Here is a 19011-nt window from a genome sequence, read left to right as displayed (position 1 = left end):
TTAGCGATGTGCTAGCGAGCGGCTGCGGGTTTTGAATTTCAGAACAATATGACTTCAACCTGCGGCATGGCTTATGGCATCCAACACATAATTATACGGTTCAACATTCACAATATTCAGGCACACTTAAATTCACATGCAAAACCTCAAATATGTTTATGAATTCAATTATAATATCATATGCAAGTTAAGAACATAAAGCGGTATCACATGCAAATTAAGAAAATAAAGCGATAATAGTAATGCAAACCTGTTTGCAATCGAATTGCAACCTTGAATTGGCGAGCCGGATTGAGTTGGGCGGTGGTAGCTTCGGAGCGGAGGAGCGGCCTTCAGGGTTTCTAAAGTAGCCTCCAGGGTTTTTGTGCCAGGGTTTTCGTCTGTCTCCCTCTGTTTTTCGTCCTCCCTTTCATTACTGAAGTGTTGGTATTTATAATGCCCTTTTTCATGACCTAATGGGCTCAGAACGAAGCCCGAAATTTTTTGTTGTCTGTCAGCCTCGCTAGGCGAGCTGGTAGCGAACGTTTGCTTCGCTAGGCGAGCGTGTAGCGAACGTTCGCTAGGCGAGCGTGTAGCGAACGTAACGTTTGCTAGGCGAGCGTGTAGCGAACAGGCCAGTTTGGGCCATTTTCTGGATTGGGCCATTCGTGAGCTGGGCCTTTGTCCCTTTAAGATCAGTGCCATAAAATGAGTCGGAATGCCCCTGAAAAATGTCTTGAAATATTAATGGGCAAATTTTGGGGTATGACACCCCTTTTGGAGAAAACAACATAATCCTTTGGTTCAAACCATAATTGTTTATCACTCTTCTTTCATCTCCCACCATTAGTTTTATGAACTACGAAGCTCTGAATTCCTTATTGCACTATAAGTATATGTAGGCATGAGGACTCTAATCCTAACCGAGCACTTTATCTATTTGCTTCCTTTCCCTTTATTCTTTCGTGAGTAACCTTTAGATATAACACCCATCCGAGCATAGAACAATCAAAACGGTTCCCGTTGAGTACAATGGATGTTATGGATGCTAATATATTCCCCTTGCATAACCGACTTCCTTACCTATTTCTCTTTCCCCCGGGTTTTATCGATGTTTTTCCTTTCCTTCAAAAATAAATAAAGTTCGATGGTGACTCTGTTGTATGTTCAAGCGTGCGATGCGTTCAGGTATATTTCTACTAGCTTCAGCAACAATTGTAGTGGCCTTGAAGTAGACACCATATTCTTAGGTTTGAAATTTGATTTGGTTTGTTTTCCCTTTTGACAAGCATCACATAATTTATATTTGACAAACTTTATCTTAGGTAAACCAATGACAAGATCATGCTTGACTAGTTTGTTTAAATGTTCCATATGAATATGAGCAACTCTTTTATGCCATAGCCATGAGTCATTGTTGTTAAGCATGAGACATTTTACTATCAAAGATAAATCAACTAAAAAAATCATGAAAATATTATTAAATATTTTACCTTTGAGTTTTACCTTATGAGTGGCTTCATCTTCAATCAAGCATTCATCATTGGTGAACTTGATCTTGAAGCCTTTGTCACAAAGTTAGCTTATACTTAGAAGATTTCGCTTTAGTCCTTCGACATAAACAACATCTTTAATGGATGTGAAAGATGGTGCTCCAACTTTGCCTATGCCAAGAATTTTTCCCTTGTTGTTGTCTCCATAAGGGACATATTCCTTGGTCTTAAGCACTAGATTTTAAAATTTGTTGATATCTCTCGTCATATTCTTATAACAACCACTATCGAGATACCATAGATTTGTAGTGGTTTTTAAGCATACCTACAAAACAAATTAGGTTTTGTTAGGTACCCAAATTGCCTTGGGTCCTTCTTAATTAGTTCCTTTTCTTGACCCACACAAAATTTCCACTTGCCACACTAAAACTCCTTACATATCAAGCATTAGGTGTGTGGCCAATTATATCATAATATAAACAAGTAAGAACAAAATTACTTCTATATCTATGAACATAAGATTTTTTCTTAACAAATCTTTTTCTTTTAGGATAATGATGAAAATTGATTGTTTTGTTTACTTTTTCTTTATTGGATTGATCACTAGCCTTAACAAATATTGTTTTACTAGAATTTGATTTATTAAATTTATAATAACCAAGTTCATTTTTATCATTAGAATATCTTTGTTGACTAAGGACACCCTTCAATCCAATTTGTCCTTTTTCATATCTTTCAAGAACTCTTTTCAATTGGACTATTTGGAAATAAAGTGACTCACACTCTTTGCATACAAAATTTTGGTTTTTGTTCTTTAATAAAGTTTTGTTTTTCAACTTCAAAATCTTTTTCCATGGTGTAAATCTTTTCTTTAAGAGATAAAAAAAAATCTTTTGATTTGACACCGTTTTATACAGAATTTTTCATTCATTAAGTGGATCATTATCATAAGCGGAAAAATCATTACTAACCTCTTCATCTTCATCATTGGAATAGTGGGATTCCATCAAAGAAATATTTGCATATTCTTCATTTTCCGAGTCGGATGATGAACATATTTCATTATCTTCCCATGCAATGTAGGCTCTTTTAGATTTTGACTCTTTTCTACTTTTAAAGTCGTTCTTCTTAGTGATTTTTGGACATTCCATCTTTATGTGTCCTTGCTTTCCACATTTATAACAAGTGATAATTGGTGTTGGAGTGGAAGCATCCTTTTTCTTGAAAAATTTCTTTCTTTTTGCATAATTCAAGGATTTTTCATTATTACCACAAAACTTACCAAGTTTTTTTACAAGGAGCATGAAGTTTTCATCTTCTTCTGGAGCATCATCTTCCTTTTCTTCTTTTGTTTCAACTTTCAAAGCAATTCCTTTAGATTTCTTCTCTTGATTCTAATGCTTTTCAAGTCTTCCAAGTTCAAGTTCATGCTCTTGAAGTTTTCCGAACAAGGATGCGGAAGTCACGGTAGAAAGACTTTTTTTTCCAATATTGATGTCACTTTTGGTTGGAAATTCCCTGGTTAAATACATAGGCACTTTGAGATTAAGATGATTATTAGTAAAAATCTTATCGAGAGCAATCGAGTGATTTGTCAAGTGTACAAATCTCTTTTGCAACACGTCGATATATTCTCCGAGATGCATTCTGAACATCTCGTACTCTTGACTTAAAGTATTCAATCTAGATCTCTTTAATTCAATGGTTCCTTCATGAGTTTTTACCATTGTATCCCATATTTTATTTGCGGTTGTACATTGGGAAACACGAAATAATCCATCCATGCTAAGTGCACTTTGAAGCATATTGATTGCTTTCTTATTGTAAATGACTTTTTTTATTATCATCTTCATCCCATTAACTCTTAATCCTCGGTGTCCCAACCCCGTTGGTAACACTATGGATCATTCTCCACAACATCCCATATTTCTTCTCCTTGCGCTTTCAAATCAGCCTTCATACGAATTTTCCAAAAATCGAAGTTTTCACCAAAAAATAGTGGAGGTTTATTGTTGTTTCCACCATCTTTGAAAACAGGATTTCCACTTGCAGAAGACATTATGGATCTTTAGGAACAGGTTACCTATAACCTTCTCTGATGCCAATTGTAAGTAGAGATTGCGCCTAAGAGGGGGGTGAATTATGTACTTTGATCGATTTTTGGTAACTTAAAAATTTGCTTTTAACTTTATGGTTTAGTGATGATTTAGAAATCAGTAAAATACTTAAATGTAAAGAACACGGCGATGTATCATGGTTCCCCTTACAATCTGAGAGTACTCCAGTCCCCTTGCACAGTAAGAGATTTCACTATCAGTTTAGAGCTTTGTACAAGTCTATCCTAGCCACTATACAGAAGTTTCTAACTCAATCAATAAGGAAAATCCCCTTATGTTCTTTACAGAGTGGAAGAAGAGAACAATCCTCTCTTTTTCACTCTCTTGCTTCCAATAATCTTGGATAACAAGGTATTCACACTAATCTGAATTTTTACAAGAGTTTGAAGTTGGATAACAATGTATCAATTCTTAGAATTGATCTTCTCTATCAAGTAAGAAATTCACAATATGTTCTACAAGTTCTAAAAGATTATAGTGTTGAAACTTTCAGAAATGCAATGAAAATATATGCAGTAAGTTTCATACAAAGTTTGTATCACAAGACACTTATTTTAAAAATGAGAGAGTAATGATTTGAATTACAATGAAAGAGGTAAAAAAATTGAAATCTCAAATATGCAATATTTATATGTGTATCACACCATTTTGAAAGAGTGTATTATGATCAATCGATGCAATGTTTGATGGTATAACAACAAAATACGTTTGGATCATATTTTTTCATGAAAAAATATCACGACTTCAGTGGTAACCAGTTAACACATTATCGTAATCGGTTACAGTTGAAGCAAAGCCTAAAAATTGAATTTTTCGCATGTGTATCAGGCTAATAAAAATTGTGTAACTGGTTAATAAACTAAGGTATTTTAACGTTTTGAGTAACCGGTGCAAATTGTGGCGGGTTAGAGTGTTGTTATGGCGGTTTCAATTGCCAAACTTTACCATGAACAGAATGTTTGAAACAATCTTCTGAAAAAATAATTTTTACATTTGTGTAACCGGTTAAACAAATGTTGTAACCAGTTACACCTGCTATAAAATTAAAAAATACCTTAAAAACCAGTTTGTATGCAAATTTCATTAAGTGTTAAACATAGGTTATGTAAGTCAATGAATTTGCCATGATTTTTCTGAGCACTATAGTATATCATGTAATGAAATTGCAACTTGTACCTAAAGATGATGATCAAGCTCCAAAGGGATCTAAGCTCATCTTGACAAAAATGCTTGAGACACAAGTCTTGATTCCAAAGTTGTATCACATTTGGTACAAGACATAATTCTTTCGCATCCATACCATACACGGAAAACCCCTCAATATCCTTGATGCTCTCATCAAGCAACTGCTATTCAGCAGGCTTTCTCTGACTTGCATGTGGAATATTCTGATTGGTAATCGGACCTTATAGATAAGATTGAGAATTAGGAAATTGAGCAGCTTGCGGAGCAGTTTGAGTAGGTGTTTGAGTGTAAGCAGATTGAGGAAACATATAAGCATGATACATTGCACCAGGATTAATAGTTTGACCAGGTTAGACCCCATGCGGAGCATAGGATTCCCCAGGATAAGCAAACGAAGGAACAATAGCAGAAGGTGCCTCATGATGGGCAAAAGGCATTCTAGATTGAAGGCCTTGGCATGGATACTGAGCAGCAGGCTGAGCAACTTGAGAAGGAATCTAAACATGAATGTGAGGACCTATGTATTCAGGCTCATTTTCAGTAGGTGTCTCAGTAGTGATAGGTACTGGAGTTTGTCGAGGTTGCTTCTCATGATTGTCAATGTCACTACTTGAGGAGATAGATGGGGGGGCATTCCCCATGGATAAACAACAGAAGTCCCATTGACCAGATGCACGTGCATTAGATGATAAGGAATGAAGGCACCCTCATTAGCAGTCGGAGGAAAAAAATTATGAGGCATTCCCCATGGGTAGGAGACAACATGCCCACTTGGTCCAGACTGACAACTTGGCTGGTTAGAAATAGGTTGAGTCACAACCTCAGTTGGTGTCTCAACAACAACAACAGTGGTAGCAGCAACAGTACTGTCCTTCTGGGCATGAAGGTACTCCATGATTGCATCCATATTTCCCTGGAATTAGTCCATTTCCCCCTAGAACTGGGCCAAAGTCTCCTTGTAGGTCATGTTTTCTTGTTTAACATCAGTCATGATCTTGTGTCTGTTAGCTCTTGTGAAGTATTTGTGCCTGAGAGTCGTCGTTTTCTCTGGATGTTTAAGAGAGATTGGTATGATCATTTTGTTCTTATTGATGGAATGCAAATGAATGTATGAACGAATGAGTGCATGCAAAAAAATAAAGTTATTCTTTTTCAGGGAATCCGGAGATTGTCAATTTGCATATAAGTTATCATACAATTGCAGGAAGTAAAACAGAATATAAAGCCCATAATGAAAATACTCATTTTATTCAATAATGAAGAATAAAAGGTACAATGGTTACAATCTCAAGGACTTGCTCGATGAGCTATAAGAAGGTCAGCTTTGAACATTTCAAATACAACCCTACAAACATAAACAAAGTGAAAAATAGACCATAGAGTGTTGTAAGGAAACATATCAGCATAGCCTTTCTTCAGCTACCCCGGGAGATCTTCAAGTGTATGGTCAGCAAATTTGGCCAGGAGAGCATGTCTATCACTTCAGTATTGTGCATCCTTGAGAAGATTATGTAATAAGGTGTGATTAGACCCATGCATGAGGTTTTTCAGGAAGGCTTCCTTCTGATCCAAAAGGACTTGAGGATGACGATCGTGTCTTTCCCAATGAGTGGCTTCTTGCTTGAGTTGGTTGGAGTCTTCCAGGTTCTGGTGTGTTTGACCCTTCAACTCTATGACTTCTTTGAAAACCTTATCAAGTTCAGCTTAGATTTGAGAGAGAAACTCGACAAACTCCTTAGCACGGTCTTGTTCACTCTTCAACTCCTTCTTGCAATCCCTCAACTGGTCTTGAAGCTTGTCAAGTTGGGCCTTGTAACTTAACTCCATCTTGCTAGCTTGATATTGAGAATCGACGAGTTGTTTCTTCTTGGAAGAGAGGCCCTCATAGGTTCCCTTTAGAACATCACCCACTTTCCTTCTCTTGTTCTGTTCTACTTGAACTTCTTTAACCGCTCTGAGCGCTCACTCCCTTCTGATTGAGATTGAACTTCAAGTTTTCCTTCTCTAGTGTGAGCTTACCAAGGTCAGATCAGAGATCGGAATTCTCCTTATCTAACAACTTGATGGTCTCTTTGAGCTTGTCTACTTCAGAGACAGAAACCATAGGAGGTCTAGTAGGCTTGAGACTCATAGAAGGTTCTCACGGATACGGCAGCTTCATAGTCTTGACTCTAGCTCTAACATATTCTGTATAAGGCCCAAATTCAATACAATTATGTTTATCAAGTTCCTTTCCCCTAATACGATGAATCTTTCTCCAAGCACGGTGTATCTTTAGCATTTCAGAATTATCAATCCCTTTAGCTATAAGAAATTCTTCGAACTGCTTGTCTTCAGGCTTCTCTTTTAACGAATAACCCAACTGACAAACTGAAAGAACATGATTGTAGTTAATCAATCCACCTTTGGAACCAATAAGAGGAACATTCCGAAAATCACCACAACTAAAAATAGGTTCAACCCCATCATAATCATGGTTGTACCATACTATATCATCACCGTTCAAAGACATCAACCTCTGAGACCACTCCAGTGCTCCCACATTCTCGGCAAAAGGTCCTTTTCTTGGAAAATGAGTCAAGATCCACTTGTAAAGTAAAGGAATACATCAATTAATCTTTCCATCCTTCTTTTGGTTCCTCCAATGGATGGAGAAAAAGACATCATCTAGAAGAGTGGGCACTGAATTTTTTGAGATGAAGGTAGTGATAGCAACTTTGTCAATGAAGCCGTCAATGTTTGGAAAGAGCACCAAACCGTATATGAGGAGAGACAAGATGGCATAGAAAACATCCCAGCTTCCATTATTAGCAAATAGAGTGGCTTTCTCAATGAGGAACTTTGAAGGAAACCCTATGATGTTACCCTTTGTACGAAGATTGGATTCAACCACACCCCTCTTGAGATGAATGGCTTGAGCAATCACATCAGATTCTGGAAAATCATATGTACTCATATAAGGAACTTGATCTCTAACAGGAATACAAAGGGTATGGGCAAACTCCTCTAGAGTGGGAGCTAAAAGGAAATCCTGGAAAGTGAAGCGATTCAAAGTGGGGTCGTAGAACTGAGCGAAGGTAAGAATCATTATGGTATCTTCTTTGGTCAACAAAAAACCCAACAAGTTACCACATGCCTTCTTAAAGGCATCTCTGTGATCACCAATCAAAAGAGCTCTAAGATTCTTCAGCTCATCAAGCTTACACTCCCTGAGTTTGTATTGATATGTGTTTCTTCGGTCATACTTATGCATAATTGAATGATCTACTATAAATGACAGACTAAGGATTCCCTAAAAATGCACATGCTAAAATCAATTTTGATATGGTGTAATGGCAATGCAATCATCATGGATTCAAAGGTTTAGCATATTCTGGATAATTTGTAAACACTGCTCGGTGTAGGTTCAAAGGTCTGATGTTACACGAGAACAAAGGAATGTAGGGTCTTGGTTTCCTGCAAAAACCCAATATCCCATCACAGGTATGTACTAGTCTTCAAAGGTAACCCAAAAAAGGTCCCTAGAGTCATGAACCCAAATTTAGATACCATTTCCTGGGACGAATGACTCATCGGACAATGGTACTCCCAAAAGGATCTACTCTAGGTGTGACGTCTCGTGTTGACCATGATCGAGGACTAACTCCAAGTAGTTCAACATGACTCTAGCCACAATAATATCTTGTGTTTGTGCTAAAGCTCGGGTATAGAGATTTTCTCTCATGTAGCATGGTCTCAACCCAACAGAGAGTATAACAAATATCCAGAGTATAAGGAATATAAATATTTAAAGAAATAAAGAATGCGATAAATAACATAAATATAAAGCAAGTAAAGAATAAAGGTAAACACCCAAACAAACAAGGAAACAACCAAAACTAGGCTTTACTTACTTATGGACTCCCCAACATAGTCTCCAGTTGTCGCACCGCGAAAAATACCTGAGTGCATCGCACACTCGAAGATATAATAGAGTCGACATCGAACTTTATTTATTCCCAGACGAAAGAGAAAACATCGATAAAACCCAGGGGAACAGAAATGGGTAAGGAAGTCGGTTATGTAAGGGGGAGATATTAGCATCCCTCACATATGTTGTACACAGCGGGAACCATTTTGATTATTCTTTGCTCGAATGGGTGTTACTATCTAAAGATTACTTGCTAATGATAAAGGGAAAGAAAGGTTTAATAATTAGGGTGCTCGCCAAGGATTTGAATCCTTGTGCCTACGTATTCTCGTAGTGCAATAAGGAAATCAGAGCTTCGTAGTTCATGGTAGAAAATAAGTGTGTATTGGTTGTATTTATGGAACAGTTATAACCGCATCCTAGAAGTGTGTAGACATTAGCTGACTTGATCCTAGTTCGGATACTCCAAGATTTTAGTCTGGCTACTAAGGAATGGATTATAAAAGTTCTTTTATGAAAAGAAAAGAAAATTGTTTTTAAAAAAGGGTTTGTCTGATAAAATAAAAGAAAAAGTTGATTGAAATAGAAAAGAAAGAGAAATGCAAGAAATAAAAGTGTGGTTTGAATTGTAAGAGTGTTATATGTGTCTGGTGAAAGTATGGTTTGAACCAAGAATGTGTTGTTTGAATCCATATAGGAGTATGTCTGAATCAAAGAATGTGGATAATGCAGAAATGTAGGATTTTGCCTAGAACCAGGGATCAAGACCTACAGAGGGGGTTGCCAGAGCATGAAGCACCACAGGGCACTGAATGAAAGTTGCTAGAGTATGTAACTCCACAGGGCAATGCATGAGAGTCGTCAGAGCATGAGGCTCCAAAGGGAAAAAATAAGAGAAAAGGCTTTTGCCAGAGCATGAGGCTGCATATGGAAATGCATGAAAGTTGCCATAGTATGTAACTCTACAGGGCAAAATAAAAGAAAAAGGGTTTTCCAAAGCATAAGACTCCACAGGGCAATGCATGAGAGTTGAGACGCGTGAAAATTTTGATTCAGAGACGGGTCTTTAACCATGAGGTGATTAATCCAAAGAATGTATGGAAGTCCAAAGAACGCAATGTTTGGTCCAAAGAAGAGAGTATTGTTGATGAGGCAATGATGCAATGTTGAAGTGTTGGAGTGATGAAGAGTTGATGTGTTATCTATGGGGAGGTAGACTTATCAATCATTTGATTCGAATTGCACTAAAGTCTATGAATGAAGGTGAATAATCTGAATGACTAGAGCTTACACCCTGTACGCAGAGGTACTCTATATAAGGATAGGAATGATACCTCTCATCATTCTTTGTTGCTTAAGGCTTGTGGCGTGTAATTATCATCATGGTTGACAAGTGTTGAAGAGTATTCTTTTTGTTGTGCTTGAATAGTGCTCCAGTCCTAATGTCTTGTCTGTCTGCAATATCTTGACTGTCCAATCTTGATTTGACTTGAGTGTGAAGTTCTAAACTTGAGTTGAGGCCTTGGGATGTCCAATGCATTGCAAGTATAGAAGACCAGTCCTATCAAGTGATCAAGAGGCTTCTGATCACTTGATTGGACAGAGGGATTAGACATAATGTGAAAGGATTAGTTGATCAAAGAAAACTTTTATCAACTTAATCAATCAAGAGTAAGATCAAGTTATGAAAGCACATGGATTTTTAGGGGACTAGTTCATGAAGATACTAACATGCTATCATGCATACTAATTTCTAAAATTAAGGTTAATCAAGTGCTAATCAAAGGATGCCTTAACTGTTATGATTGCTTGAATTGCCACTGAACCATGATTGTAGACGAATGTTATCTTGAGTTGTTTAGGAACTGTTAGCTAGGGCTAAGTCGAACATGCTATGCAACTAGATATGGATTAACCACCATGTTTGAACTAGTTATGAGAAAGGTTACCTTGTTAGTGGATCTTATTTGAATCTTTGAATGGTTTGCTATGTTTCTTGGTTAGGGATAAAATAAGTATGTTTTATGTTCTTGCCATGTTATGATGTTTGAACCATTTGCATTGCTTGATGGATTCATGGTTATCTCTAGTGTGGCTGCTTGGAACCAAGACTAGTTTAGCTATTGATCGGTTGATTGATCCAGATGATAATTAAGTTGTAATGAATTTGTATGTGTGATGCATGTATGTGATGAAATGTTGGGTTGTTTGAATCAATTTACCATTGAACTTGGTATTGCTAGACTTGCTTATGGTGAATGGTGCTTGATTATGCAATGTAATGCTAACATTAGGATTTTGGGATTGTTGGTGTAGTCAAGCTGAATGTTTTGTTCTTGTTTAGTGCGGGTTTGATGATGTGAAAATGGATTAATCTCAAGCATATCAAGCACTTGGTTGATGATCATGAAGCATGGAGTTTGAGTAAGTAATGTCTGATATCTTGTGCAAATAATGGGGTCTAGGGTTAGGGTTTAAAAGTTGACCTTGGTCAACTAGTTGGCCAAAAAAGTCAACAGTTGACCAAAGTCAATTGTAGGTCAAACGTGCATTTTTTGTGTATTTTGGAATTTGTATCTATGTAATGACTTTGTAAATGGCTATTTTGTAATGAATCTTGGATAACCTTTGTAATGAATTTGAAAACCTTGATATTTAATGAATTTCCTCCAAGCTTGATTTTGATTCTTAACTTTGAATCTTAACTGTGAATAGGAACTTGTAATGCCCTTCTTGGATGAACTTTGAATAATAATGCTTTAGACCAAATAATCAACCAAACACATAACCATGTAAGATCTCATAGTCAAAGATAATCAAACCTAAAGTTGACATTTGCTTTGACCAAAATCACACTTGATAATTAACTCCAAAGATCAATATCATGGTGCAATCCATAGTGATTAAGGACCACCTCCCATGAATTAGGGTTCTACAATCAATCCCAAGATCAAGATGCAACAACATGATCCACAAGTGTCAAGAACGAAAAAATTAGGGTTTCACAAACCAATATCTCAAGCACCAAGGATTAGGGTTTCTTGATCAAAATCTCAATGATAACCCTCTTCATTTAGAGGCACCACCAAAATTCCATCAGTTTGATTTCATGTCTGTCATAAAAAACAAAAGACCTAAGAATCCATGATGCTTGTTTTAAAAATGATAATGTGAATGAATGATATATATGAATATGGCATGATTATGCAGATTAATTAAAGATCATAAATCATATGAAAAGCAAAAGGGGAAGGCAAATTTTGGGGTATGACACAATGTTCTTTGTCCTGGTGCATGGAGACCTTTTTCAAGTAAACTTTTCTCCACCCCCGATGCGTTGAGATCTTTCCTAAACCAAAAACAACAAACACACAATCATTTTCTAGACGAACTACGATACTGTAATCCTTCATATTGCTTGAGGGTATGTAGGCACAGCGTTGTAACACTATGTCGAGTACAATAACAAAAACTTTTTTCTTTGTCCTCTTTCCTGATTAAATTTTTCTTTATTAAAATAATAACTTCATATTTTCCTTGTGAATAAATGAAATAAAGCATTAAGCAGAAAATTAGATGAATAGACAAACATCCCTTAGATGAATATATTAACCCTAAAAGTACAATGGAGGTGAGGGGTACCTAACATCTTCCCCTCACTTAATTGACTCCTGAACTCTGACGTCTTATCCTTACTTTTAGATTTTATCATTATTTCCCTGTTTCTTAGGAACAAATAAAATATGATGGCGATTATGTAATTTTCCAACCGCGACACATGTTAATACTTCAGATTAAGACTTAAATATTTGTCATTTACAACATATAAAAAGTAAACTATCGGTATCATAGAGACGAGAAAACATTTAAATTAAACTTGTTATATAAAAAACATATTGCGTCGGTGGTGAAGAACTGTATAAAATTTGTAAAGGAATATGTAGAAGACCATGTCGACTTTGGACCACACAAGTAAAACAAAAATTTTATACTACCGAAAATTATGCGTATGGACAAAATTTCCGTTATACCTGAAAGTTTGAAATTTCCAGAAGTTTTGGTAGCTTTCCAGATATTTCAATAATTTTCGGTATGATTTTGGGGTTTTCCATGAAACTACTGAAATTTTCAAAATTTTCAGTATATATTCACGAGAAATTTACAAAATATCGATAAAAGTGTTTGATTTTCAAAAAATGCAAAAAAAAATTGTAATGTAAATTTTGTTTTTAACATGTTAGTAAATGTGAAAATTTTTGAAAAAAAGTAAATTCTAATTGGTAAATAATAGCAAGAACACTTTCGAAAATATAAAAATATGGGGTAACAAGTTAAATGCTCAAATCTTCATAAGTCAGAGAGAGAATCTAAACTTCTTTTACACGGTTTTTCTCAAAAATGATCCATATGACAGAGGAAAAATAGACATTAACCTTTATAAACCATGTATTCTCCGTTCAAAATAAAAAAATTCTCTCAAAAAAATTTAACACTGATATGTGTTTAGGTTTAATTCAAACTCAAGATCTCTGATTAAGAGAAAAAAGAGATCCCTTACCTCTCATCTAAATACTCTTGAGTTTTCAGAATGCTTGTTTGGCTCTGCATTACAATGCAAAAACACGAAATTTGTTGCATAAAAAGTTAAAAAGAATTAAAAAGAAAATTTATGTACAAGATAAATATCACAAAACATGAATAAATCTACATCACGATTCACAATATGAATCTTGATTTGAAAACCATGTATAAATAGCTTCTATGTTAGTTCTGTTGTATTATAAAACTCACTTTCAATACATTTGGAAAGAATTCACCTATATAGCTCTCTTTTTCTTGTGATCTCTCTGTGACATTGATATATTTTGAGAATGCTTGCTTCTTATACTTTTTATAAGCTCTTCTATACTTCCAATTCAACTCTTCACAACAATCACCAAAATAAACATCGGCCACAAGGTGGAGCTAAACCAAGAGATGCCTATATTCTTTCATCCTCATGACAAAATGAAAAAGCTCTCCCATTTCTTCCCTAGTTGCATAAATCATGAAAGAACATTAGAAAATGACCATGGCAAGATTTTGCACGAAACATAATCATAAATCCGGCAACTTAGTAGAAAGGCCTGGGGACAATTGAGTAAAAAAGATGAACTATACATAGGCTGCTGAAAAGCTTACAACAATGAGCTAGCAGAGGTCACCCACATTACAAGGCATCAAGAATCCATTGCTCATGTTGTTCCTTGCGAACCGCACCATCCATCCTGTCACCCTCAGAGTCCTTCGCAGTCAAAACATGTTGATGGTGCCACTGTAGTTCCCTTAAAAATCGGTGTTCATCTATGTTCACTGTAATGATGGTTTCTGTCAGTCAACGATGGTGCTGCCTCCACGGAATGGGTTTTCAGAGTTTACTGAAGGAAGAAATTTGGAAATAAAAATTAGGCCTCTGGATGTATAGAATGGATGTATCCAACAATTTCGGGATAGAGATCTTACCAAAGGTATGATCCACCGATAAAAACTATCTTCCGCACTTGTCACAAATTGTGGTCCACGCCACAAGTTTTGAGGGAGTCTTTATTTTGGCCAAGCTTATTCAGTCTTACCAATAATCTTTACACGAACAACTGCCGACTTTGAAATGATGAAAGCGATATGAATCTCTCACTATGATCACCCGGTCTGATATCTGAGAGACATGCTTAATCCAGTTGTGGCAATCCCCACAAACACGGAGATTTTTAAAAACGTGTATAGGAGTGGAGCTAGATAAACTAAGCAATCCAAAAGCAATTGCCAGTTTCTCACTGTGAATGATTTCGGTTGGATGCTTTTGACGTATTTCTGCATCACTGAGAAGGCTGTTGCACTGTGGTACATAACCATTTTCAGCTGCTCGAAAACTCAGATTGCTGATATATTCATATATCATATCTGCAAGTGGGTGATTTTTATCACCAGCGAAAAATGCATGAACGGAATTATTAACCTCAATCCAGCTACGGCCAGGCTCTTTCTTAACACCCCGATCTTTCATCATTTGCCTTGTCCGATCCCTACACCCCCATTTCCCAGACACTGCATACATATTTGAAAGAAGAACATATGTTGCTGAATCTTTCGGTTCCAGTTCCAGAAGATGACTCGCAGCAAACTCTCCAATATCAATATCCTTATGAACATTACAAGCACTTAAAAGGGTCCTCCACACCATTGCATCTGGCTGAATAGGCATCTCCTCAACAAACCTCCTTGCGCGACTTAAGAGACCAGACCGCCCAAGAAGATCCACAACACATGCATAATGTTCAGGTTTTGGCACCAAGTTATGAGCTTCGCTCATCGATCGGAAGTAGCTAACTCCCTCATCCACCAAACCCACATGACTGCATGCCGATAAAACTCCCACAAATGTGACATGGTTTGGCAATACATCAAGCTGTTTCATATCCTCAAAAAGGCTAAGTGCTTCGAATCCACAACCATGTTGGGAATAACCAGTAATCATCGCATTCCAAGAAACCTCATTTTTGTCGGGCATTTCAAAGAAGTGTCTCTTGGAATCATCAATACAACCGCATTTTGCGTATAGTGTGATCAAAGCATTAGAAACCTCAGTTTCTGAGTCATAGCCAGTTTTCTTAATCATGGCATGAATCTGATTCCCTGTTCTAACATTAGCAGCATTGGCAGCAGCACAAACTGCAGAGCCAAATGTGAAGGAATTAATTTTTAGTCCAGTTTTATTCATTTGAGCGAATATCTTCAGCGCTTCCTCGAAATATCCACTTTGTGCAAAACCAGATATCAATGAGTTCCATGACACATTATCTTTGGCAAATATTTTATCAAAAGCAGAGTATGCTTCTCGCACTTTGCCGCACCTAGCATAAAGACTAACAAGTGCATTACCAATCGAAAGATCGTCTGAATAACCAGATAGACATGACTGTGCGTGAATCTGCCTTCCTTGATCAAGTGCTTGGATACCTGCACATGCACTTATTGCACTTGCAAATCCAATATTATCAGATTGTATCCCTTGATCTTGCATTTCTTTAAAGAGGTTAAGAGCTTCAACGAACTTATTATGTTGTGTGTACCCAGCAATCATAGCTGTCCACGAAACAACATCATTTTCTTTTAGTCTTCTAAAGATTTTCAAGGCAGTATCCAGTTTTCCGTGTTTAGCATACATGTCAATAAGCACACTAGAGACATACACATTGAACTGAAAGCCGGTTTTCAGTATTTGAGTATGAATCTGTTCTCCTAGATCAATAGCTCCCAAAGTAGTGCAAGTTTTCAAAATACTTGGATATGTGAATTGATTAGGTACAATGCCATCTATCTGCATCTGCGTAAATATTTGAAATGATTCGTTCAGATTGTCTAACTGGCCATAAGCTACAAGCATCATATTCCACAGCACCACATTTTCAGTTTCAGATGCAATGAAAAAATCATGGGCGGTTTTTATATCAGAGCATTTTACATAAAGATCAAGCAATGAACCTTCCACAACAATGTCAGAAATCATTCCAGCTTTCATTGCATACGAGTGGAATTGTTTTCCAATCGGAAGAGCCCCAGCTGATGCACAGGCACTCAAAAGACTTGCAATCGTAACACAGTCAGGCTTTAGGCAATCGAGATTCATTTTCTTAAACAACGCTAAAGCTCTATCACTATATCCTTGTTGCGCTAGACCTGAGATGAGTGAGTTATACGAAACTCTGTCCCTCTGTAACATTGCATTAAAAACCAGATCTGCAGATATCAAATTCCCTGAACGGGAATATAATGTTACAAGGGCATTGCAAACATATGTTTCGGAAGAGAATCCCTGCTTCAAAACAAGGCCGTGGAGCTGTTTCCCGAACTCAAAAAAATTAACTTTTGTGCAGGCACTTAGCACACTCGAAAAAATATATGGGGTGGGGCAGATTCCTGATGTGTGCATCTGAGAAAACAGAAGCATCGCTTCTTCTTCATACCCATTTTGCGATAAACCGGATATCATAGCCACCCAAGAAACACTGTCCCTCACCTTTAAATTTTCAAAAACTTTCTTAGCAGAATTCAGAAAATCATTTTTAAAATAGAGATCAATCAAAGGATTACATATAAAAGGACTACTTTCAAAACCATGTGTTATAGCCTTAGCATGTATTTGCTCCACAAAGTGAAAAGGAACTACATTACCACTACAACCCCTCAAAACCACAGCAAGAGTCTTCTCATCAAGCTTAACATTTTCCTTCATCATCCGCCGAAACAAACCCGGAATACTACCTGTCACCCTCTCTTCAACAAACCTATGAAAAATCTTATTCCAACAAGACAAAGTTCTAACAGGCATTTCATCAAACACCTTAACTGCACCATTCAAATCACCAAATGCAAGATAAAAATCCATAATACGTTCACACAAAACCACTTCATCACAAAAACCCATCTTCAGAATCTTCCCATGAAGCTTCACACCATCAGTAAACGACGACCCAGAATTTAAACAACCTTCAAGTAACCACAAAAAAGTTTGAGAATTAGCACGAACACCACGTTGTTCCATGAGATGCAAGAAACCAATTCCACTGGCATTTGCATCATCCCTATCATTCTCCTTCTCGGGAAGTTCATCATCACTGTGTGCATAGTTTAATGCAGTGTTGCTGAATGCTGCAAAACTCAAATTTACACAAAGAAACTGCACAAAAAAAAAACACAAACTTGTTTTGTCAGTAGAACAAGAAGCATGAAGGTAACATAGTAGTTGGTGATTTGGAAGTACCTTGTAATTGTTGAAAATGGGTTTGGTTGTGAAAGAATGATGGTTGAATTTGAATGGTAGTTGAGAATAGAAGAAGAAGGAACGGAGAGAAAAGGGAGAAGAAGAAAGCATACCGTTAACATCTATCTAATCTGTATTGGAAGCTTTTACTTACACCTCTATTTTGTCATAAAAGCTCCAAAAAAAATTCTTTTATATATATATATATATATATATATATATATATATATATATATATATATATATATATATATATATATATATATATATATATATATATATATTCCTTTGCTGAATTAGAAATAGAGACGATTGTGGAAGTTACGATGAAATTAAATTTTGTAAGGGATTCGATGATGCAATTTTTTGAACTGAAGTTTGTGATCATGATGCATTTTGAAAAGGGGATGCTTGCATGGATAACATTTCAATGTCCAAATCAGTTTAAGGTTCAAGATAATTGTAGTGAGAGGGGAGATTATAGATTATATACCTGAAAGCCTCTTGGAATGTACCCTTGAACTCAATGGAGCGGGCGAGATGAGTGGGTCTGGTCTTATTAGGCATTTGGTCGATCCAAAACAGTTGCCCTTAAGACTTTGTTTGGATTGATGGAATCGGATGGAGCGGAGCGGAATGGGATGGAGTAGAATGATATTCCATTGTTTTGATCATTTAAAATTCGATGGAACGAAGCAGAATGGAGTGGAATGGGTTCCATTATATTTCATCACTTACCACCACATTTCTTTCCCTCCAATTTGGGCGGAATGAACAACTTGTCTTATTTCGTTCTAAAATTTTCAAACAATGGAATGAGACATTCGCTTCGCTCCGTTCCATTCTGCTTTATTCTGCTTCGTCCCACTCCGTTCCACTCCATTCCGCTCCGTTCATTTTATGATATCCAAACATAGCTCAAGACTCATCGGGCGCTAGAAGGATGTGGAGTCTTTTAGCAGTCGTGGTCGACCTTCAAGAATGGTTATCCATGCATCGAAGGACATGCATTGCTTTGGTTTTGCCAAAGAGTGATGTGGAACATGAGCATTAGATGCAGTCTCATCATTGAAATGTTTGCCATTTTTCTTCTCTTTACGTGTGAGTTGAAAAAGTAGAGAGTGGTGTGATACTGCTTACTTGTACACTTGAGTGCAGTTTAGTCGATTGCATTTCCAAGATGAGATTTAATCGTTGGTTTATGCTTGCTTCTTACTTTCAATTTGATATGTTCGATTGCCTTCGCACATATATATATATATATATATATATATATATATATATATATATATATATATATATATATAAAATTTTTACAACATTTTTAGATTGAATTTCCCTTATTTCCTTTTAGTCTTTTCCTATTCTCTAAGAGCGTTGTTCTTGGAGTAACTGTGATCACACATTCAAAGCTTTAAAGTTTCACCTTCAGCCTTCTCCTTCGTTTCACTGCCTTTAACCCTATACTTTAAGGTACCTTCTTTCAACTCAGACTTTTTTCTTCAAGTATTTATTGTCTCTTTGTTA

The 19011-nt window shown here is 36.5% G+C and overlaps 2 protein-coding genes across 5 annotated transcripts; both read right to left on the bottom strand.

Annotated features, from left to right (window-relative positions):
* Nucleotides 1-6914: 6914 nt before the first annotated feature.
* LOC127098119 (uncharacterized) lies at nucleotides 6915-8027 on the bottom strand. Its single transcript, XM_051036628.1, has 2 exons — nucleotides 7527-8027; nucleotides 6915-7361 (listed from the first exon to the last, which is right to left on the bottom strand). The coding sequence occupies exons 1-2, from the start codon at nucleotides 8025-8027 to the stop codon at nucleotides 6915-6917; spliced, it is 948 nt and encodes a 315-aa protein (XP_050892585.1).
* A 5366-nt stretch (nucleotides 8028-13393) lies between these two features.
* LOC127125997 (pentatricopeptide repeat-containing protein At4g13650) lies at nucleotides 13394-17635 on the bottom strand. 4 transcript variants are annotated; one of them, XM_051054857.1, is made up of 4 exons: nucleotides 17485-17635; nucleotides 14187-17400; nucleotides 13866-14101; nucleotides 13394-13716 (listed from the first exon to the last, which is right to left on the bottom strand). In XM_051054857.1, exons 1-2 carry the CDS (start codon nucleotides 17593-17595, stop codon nucleotides 14293-14295), a joined length of 3219 nt encoding a protein of 1072 aa, XP_050910814.1. In that variant the 5' UTR covers nucleotides 17596-17635; the 3' UTR covers nucleotides 13394-13716; nucleotides 13866-14101; nucleotides 14187-14292. The 4 variants fall into 4 exon arrangements, with proteins under 4 accessions (XP_050910814.1, XP_050910822.1, XP_050910827.1 ...); XM_051054865.1 differs by having other exon boundaries at nucleotides 13394-13711; XM_051054870.1 differs by having other exon boundaries at nucleotides 13893-14101.
* Nucleotides 17636-19011: the final 1376 nt, after the last annotated feature.

Source organism: Lathyrus oleraceus, chromosome 1 (assembly GCF_024323335.1).
Source record: "Lathyrus oleraceus cultivar Zhongwan6 chromosome 1, CAAS_Psat_ZW6_1.0, whole genome shotgun sequence".
Classification (NCBI taxonomy): Eukaryota; Viridiplantae; Streptophyta; class Magnoliopsida; order Fabales; family Fabaceae; genus Lathyrus; species Lathyrus oleraceus.
Note: the sequence above shows the minus strand (reverse complement) of the source record. Positions and strands in the feature narration are given on the sequence as shown.